The sequence below is a fragment of the Rhinopithecus roxellana genome, chromosome 6 (genome assembly GCF_007565055.1).
Source record: "Rhinopithecus roxellana isolate Shanxi Qingling chromosome 6, ASM756505v1, whole genome shotgun sequence".
NCBI lineage: Eukaryota > Metazoa > Chordata > Mammalia > Primates > Cercopithecidae > Rhinopithecus > Rhinopithecus roxellana.
Window position 1 is genome coordinate 23,100,131 of NC_044554.1, and position 7,173 is coordinate 23,107,303.

Consider the following 7,173-nt stretch of genomic DNA (forward strand, 5'->3'; position numbering starts at 1 on the left):
GGCAACATAATTTTTGTAAAGAATATTTCATTATGACATCACAGCTATTGAATATATTTATTAATAAAGAACAGGCATTGATTATATATTATGTATAGAATACTTTCCTTGCAAAGCAGAAAAAAAAATGGGTTCATGCACATACATTTTCCACTCCAAAACTGGCCCAGTTCATATATAAATTCCAGTTACTATTTTTTTCTAACCCAGACCTTCCCTCACCCTATTTCTATACTAAAAGATAACTGTTTTCCCACTGTAAAGTGCAACAACCAGATAAGAATTTAATAATTCATAGAACCATTCGGGGACTTTCAATGTGATACATGGACAATACTTGTCTGTAGCAAATATAAAATCACAAATAATAGCACTATCTAAAATTCTTAGGAAGACTCTCTCCACAGAAAGCATATTTTGTATAAACCAGACTCAACAAAACATATTGTAATTCCTCACAATTTATCCAGTGGTATTTTTTATAATATAAGCTATTTCTTAATAAATCCACCACTTAATTCTCACTGTCTCTCCCTGAAGCTCTGGGCACATAGGCTAGTGTTTCCTCCTGGGTCCTATTTAATCACTCTGCTTATGAATCGTGTCTTATGACCAGTTTTTATTTACTAACACCCAGGGATGTGTGACTAATGTCACTATTGATAATACCAAGCTATTGGATGAGGAACCAAAGCTATGAGCTGGGTCAGGAAAAACTGGCTCAGTCACTACCTCATTTTTTATTTGCCTTGGGTATAAAATAAATACCATGGCCTCCAGAATGATCACTCAGAATGTTTATTTAATATTGTGCTCTTTTAGAATTCTCTATCAATTATTTTCTTGTAAATGGAATGAATTCTAAAATGTGTATTGTAGAGTGAATACATGTAACAAATGGATATATGTACACTACAGCAAAAAAAAAAAATATAGGCCATGAAACTTGGAAAATGCCAGACAATGTAATCATCTTCTGAGTTATTATAACTAGAGGTCAAAGTTATGGAAGATGAGATTTGGAGTGAGTGCAATCTATCAAGATAAATCATATGTTTTATACTATTTAAGAGCAAGTTTATCCTGTCTTCTATATTAGCATTATCCTAGCATTTGTTGAAATATAAAATCATACCATTTTCAAGGTTTTTCTCTTTAGGACCTGTTTCCTTCCAATACTCTCACTTTGTATCAGTCTGCAAAAACATTAATAATATAAATAGTTTTTAGGTGATAAAGTACATTCACAGATATTGTTCCATTTGATTATCTCAAAAACCCAGTAAAATATATAGGCAAAATACCATTACTACTCCTATTTTCAAATACAGGAAACTGAGACGCAGACAATTAATTATCATTATTACAAGTGGGAAGTACTAGAGCTGGAGTAGAGACCTCTGATTTCAAATCCTGAGCTCTCTGAACTATGATAAATCTGTATTTAATTGGTTATAATACCCAATACAGATACACTAATTAACACTCTATTGCAAGTTCTATCTGCATAAGTATATATTCCATGTTTAAATCTACATGTATAATGTTAACATATTTTAGGAATGTTCTTCTGCCATATCCATGCCTTTATTTAACTGTCTCTTCACCAACTATTCTAAGAGAACATATTATGCTTAAGCAGCCATTCTCCTTGATTTCTACAATAGCATTCATCCTTATTGAGACTTCAAACACCTACCCTGTCTGCCAAGCTCCCATGATTGAATTTCTGGGGCTTTCCATGTACATTGGTATTTCTTTCTCAACATAGGTCTTGGCTTATTTGTTTTTTCTTCTCTGAGCTCCATTATCAAGAAGCTTATTTTTGCCTTCCCTGTAACCTCATTAGTGCAGGATGGTGAAAGATAAGGAGAGAACAGATATCAACAAAGGGAAGTAGATGAATCCACCAGGACTCTTCTCCCTTCATTCTCTCCTTCCTTGGTTTCTGTCCTGAGGACCGCAGTATTTTTCAAGGAAACCCTTGGGGGAGAATATTAAAATTTTGCATTAATCTCACCAATGTTACCCTATTGAGTTGGGATAAAGTTAGCCATAATGCATAACTATTCATGAACTTTTAAATATTTGCCTGATATAGCCAAATTCAACTCGAATCTTGACCGAAAATTTTTACAAAGCAGGACAGCATCTTGCCATTTTAATCTTTGCTACATTTTTACTTATTAATGTAATTTACCTTGTAACTAGAAAATACATTAAAAGATTTATGTATTGCCTCAACAGGAGTAATTATCTCATCATTTTTTCTACCAGGCTTGCCCTAAGCCAGTATATTTTCTTAATATTAGTGTGGAGTGAGATATTCAGTTAGAAGAGAGAGGGATTCAATATTATCCCATTGGGGTACAAGGCAGTAGGAAATCAACTAGAAAATATTCCACACCTCATATTACCCTTATACCTTGTCTCCATCTCTCTCTCTTTGGCTCTCTCTCTGTCTTTTCTCCTCTTTAACTCTAATGATCCCTTCCTTTCCAGCTCTAGTTAAGAATATGTCTAGTTAAGAAATAGTAATGGAGAATGAAGGGGAGAGGAAAAGGGCAAATCTCTGGACCTTTTTTTTTTTTTCTGAACATATTTTTATATAATTTAACTCAAGCTCTGTATATGATAAACTTTCTTCTCCTCCTTGGGAAGAAACAATAGGTTTGTGTTTTCAAATGCCATCTTAAAAGTGAAGAATATGAGAAAAATGCCTGCCTTTCTCCCATACAGCTTAGATCATGAACTGTGAAAAGAATTTCTGAATTATTCTAGTAGGCTACCTCCAGGGAACCTCCTGGATTTCCCTGCTAGTGGTCAGGCAGCAGTGCAGAGGTGTTATGTTACATATACCTAGTGCCTCTTATATTGAAAGATTATAAACTCATTTATATATTAATTATCTTAATTCACTCACTACTGAACATTTGCCATTACTGACATTATTCAAGACCACGAAAGAATAATCTGCAATATCTTATTCCTAGTTTTTGAAGACCTCTAAAATATTCACTGAATTCCAGAGTGTAGAGAGATGAATGAGCTGTTCATATTATATTGGTGGGACTGAATACCCTGCTCTGACAGTGTATATGCTCTTCTTTTCACTAAGGCCCCTGAGGTGCAGTAGGCATTGGCTACTTCAAGTAGCATCTCCAGTGTGATCTCTTAGCTGACTTCACTAACAAAATTGCACAAGTAGGAACATTCCATTTTCAGGTAACTCTCTCTATTCTGCCTTTGTATAAAAACATCATATTGTGCATTTTCAGCTGGTTCCACTAAATTCAAAGGTAAAGGAAATCCTGTGGGAGTTTTCAGTCTAGTGTATATATAGATACTAGCAGTTTTACTCTCACACCATATGACACCACTCATAACATCAGTTACAATTATTTCTTTGATTAAAAGTGACATAATAAAGACAAACTCAATAACAGTATTACGCATAACATTTACTTGTATCAGAGAACTTTGGTATTCTTTGATCAAATTATTAACTCTGTTACGAAATATTAAAATGTGACCTGTTGGAAAACACACTGATATTGAACCATGAAAACACAAGTACCCCAATAACAAGGTATAAAATGTTAATACTAGATGTAACAGAATTGTAGCTTACAAAAACTGGTAGCTTGTCCATTTATCTACATAAGAAAAACAATCAATTTATAATTTTTTGTAGGTTTATTTGTCCATATTCCATCACATCAAATTTGTATATCTTGACATCTTAGACGATAAACTTCTTAGGAATAGGCATTTCGATACATACCATGATACATCTTCCCAAGTTAAAAGATTAGTGTTAATTCTGGGCACTATATTTTAAACACTTTGCCAATTTAGTATCAATGTGTTTCTTAAATTTATGTTATCTACTGGATAGTATTATAGGAAATGTATTTAAACTAAGAAAATATCCATAGTTTTAACTACTCTAAAAATGAAAAATTTCTATAACATTTAGTGAAGATTGTCCACTAAAAAGACAAAAAGAACAAACATGTCACACATTCAAGGACTCCCTTTTTGTTTCTCCTGACAAATATTCTACCTATACTTAGAAAATGCAAGCTTCTGTTCTTTCTACAGTGAGGGTCAATTTAAAAGCTTACACAATTGAAAAATGATTCTTATGTAATCCTGAGTATTACATCTGCTATCTGTCTCAGTGTCTCAATGGCTGGTGATAATAAATACTTATTTGCTGACAATTTATTCTGAATTTATTTTAAATCAGCAAAGTCACTTTCTCTGAGCATGGTTTTATTGATTGTTTGTTTACAGGAAGAGTTATCAAATGTATTCATGACTGGCTTGTATTGGTCCTGATGCAAAATCTATCTTTTAATCATTTATTTATGAGTATAATGTTGCTTTACAAGACAACTGTAGAATGAAATATTTAAACATTCGCTGTTAGACAGATCTTCATTAAGGCAATATAAATTAACACTACAAATGCTAGTGAATACTAATACTTTTATCAATATTAGCCATTTTACAAGCATTGTCATAAACTATTTTGCTTTGCCACATATGAAAAAATTCTAATAATCAATTCCACTGGAAAACTAATTTATATTAGTTGTTAATCATTTTAATTACGTGATGATGACAGTTATTATGGATAGGGCATCATTTTTCTCCTCAGGAATTTTCTTTCCTCCTCCTCTTACCTCCATTATGCAAACAAAACAAAACAAAAACAAAAAGAACAAATTACACCCCTATTTCTATAGCCCTTCCCCAGCATCCTTGTTTCTCATATGCATAGACTGATATTTAAATACCTACTGTTAACTTGGTGGATTCAGCCTCTCAAGGCTATTTACAACCTGCTTCCTCCCTTCCTGTGTTCCCTCTGCCAGTGAGTGAACTCCTCATTAATAAAATCCAGTATTTACAGACAAAAATAACATCTCTAAGTTGACATGTGATTTTGCACTGTTTTCAGATGAGGTGAGTATAACATATTAATCAGAGGTACTTAGAATTTTAGGTCAGTTTTGCAATAAATTTTTCAGGTGCATTTTAAAGGTCTTTGAAGACCATAAGCCTATGTTAAACGACTTTCTTTTTCTTTTTCTTTTTCTTTTAAACAAAAGGATCTGGAAAGGTAACCTACCTTTATGTGACAGGCGTAACCGGGGGTGGGTAGTATCAGCTGTATGACCTCCTGTCCAAAGCTCCAGTAAGTAACCCCACAGGAGCAAGGTGATAATGTACCCCGCGGATGCCATGCTGCCGTGTTCACCGTCCAAGCCCTCGCTCCTCACTTTAAGGAGGGTCTGAGTTTTACTTAGGACTTCCCTCCAGGGGCAGCGTGCGAGAGGCTTTGTCAGAAATCGAATGCGTTGTCATCAGAAAGCACAGTTACGAAGTGCCATTTGTCAGGCTGTATTTGGCTATGTGAAACCTTTCTTTCCTCAGGACAGTTGTTTATAAGCCGGGAGCAAGAGGACATTCCAAAGAGTGAGTCTTCAGAGCCATGTCCTGTCTAGAGCTCTCTTCAGCAACTACGCCGGTAGATTCAGGAAGAAGCTGTATTTTTCAGTCACTTAGGCAAAGCTGTTCATTCAGAAAAAAAAAAAAAAAAAAAACCCGAGCACACGCACACGCACTCTCTTCTCCCGTGGAGGTCCTCTCTTCGGGCTCCTGGAAGCCTCTCAGAAGTCAGCCTCTTGCACTGACTTGCCAAACTGCTAGTTTTAATTCACCTTTCACCTTGCTAATTAAAAGCAAGAAGTGCCATTCCCTCTAGGAGCGGCAGGATCCACCCAGCAGGGATGCAGTCTGTCAGTGGCTGTTTACAGGAAAGTTCAGGCAGGGTTGAGCAGCGTACTTGCTGTTTCTAGGAAGTATTTCTGGTCCACGTGCCCCGCTCCCATCCTCCCTCCCAGTCATAACCGGCCCCACGTTACTCAGCAGCAGGAGAGAACTCCACATTTTGATGGGGGGAAATGGGGAGTTCGGGAGGGGTGATGACACATAACAGGCTGATTATTTAAGAATAGGTGACAGACAAAGATGTGGCATCAGAAAGCGCTTTTAAATTCTTACCAAGATAAATTGACCTAAGATGAATAAATCCAAATTCTTTTTAAAATAATCTATTTGTAACCATCCAGGATCCAAATTCTGTTTTTCACTGTTGCCATATAGGTATTTTCAAAATTCAGTCTTTTTTTATTGCTTATATCTTAGGGATACTATGTTTAAAGTCTTTGAAGAAAAATGTGTTCCAAGAGCCTGAAAAAAAAAAGTTCATCTGTGATTGTCTCATAAATTTGTTAGAAATAATAAGTTATTTACTTAAGCAAATTCGTCAAATGAGATTAAAAGCAAATCCTTTTTCCTAAATCAATTCCTAAATTTTACTTCAAATTTAAGAATGTTGAAGTAACTTCCCCCAGGTAAGGTAACTGGTAAAGTCGAGGTTCACCACCCAAGCGATTTCTGTAAAGCAGGCATTAGAAAACGTAGGATGTGAAATACCTTAGGATTCAACTGCTATGCATTTCCAGAGTTGATTTTCCAAGACACTGTGTTTGTGTAAATAAGTTTAACACAATAGGTCAACTTTACAATCTACCTTCAATCAATCTCAATAACAAAGCCAAACACTCTGGAGCTGTTTGCATGGAAATGAATGGTATTATGTTAAGATACCAATAAACTTGAATAGATATTTGATTTGACAGCGGAGAGTTAAGTGGTAAGCACTGATCTCAACTATGATAACTTCTTCTTATTCTGTATTTTAAATGCTAATAGTGAGGAACACTTTTTGAGAATTATGTTTTAAAATAATGAAACTGTAACAAAAAGATATCACAAGTCACCTTGATATTTTTGCATTATATAGAAACAAATGTACAGCCAGGCATTCTCTACCCATTTTTCTCATCATGAGATGTTCTTGTACAAGCAGAGTATATTTAGCAAAATGTAAATGTCACTGGATATTATAAATAATTAGATTTCCAAGGTCTACAAAAGATAGCAAACTCTAAACATTATTTAACAGTAAAACAACATGAAATATTTAGAGACTTTTAACCTGGAGTGCTTGCATATTTTAAAAGCCAGTCTGATGAGCTACAGACCTAAAGGTTGCTCTAAATGTGATACATTGTACCTTCAAAATTCTCTTTGCTT

General features: G+C 34.8%; 1 protein-coding gene across 3 annotated transcripts in view; it reads right to left on the reverse strand.

Annotated features, from left to right (window-relative positions):
• Positions 1 to 5,585, reverse strand: part of SEMA3E (semaphorin 3E) — a 282,783-nt gene extending 277,198 nt beyond the window's left edge. For 2 of the 3 annotated variants that reach the window (XM_010353559.2, XM_030931851.1), the window contains exon 1: positions 5,141 to 5,585. In XM_010353559.2, the coding sequence (XP_010351861.1) occupies positions 5,141 to 5,255 (115 nt within the window). In that variant the 5' untranslated portion in view covers positions 5,256 to 5,585. Of the gene's footprint in view, positions 1 to 1,135; positions 1,196 to 5,140 lie in introns of those variants that run through there. The other variant, XM_030931852.1, reaches the window with a different exon arrangement.
• Positions 5,586 to 7,173: the final 1,588 nt, after the last annotated feature.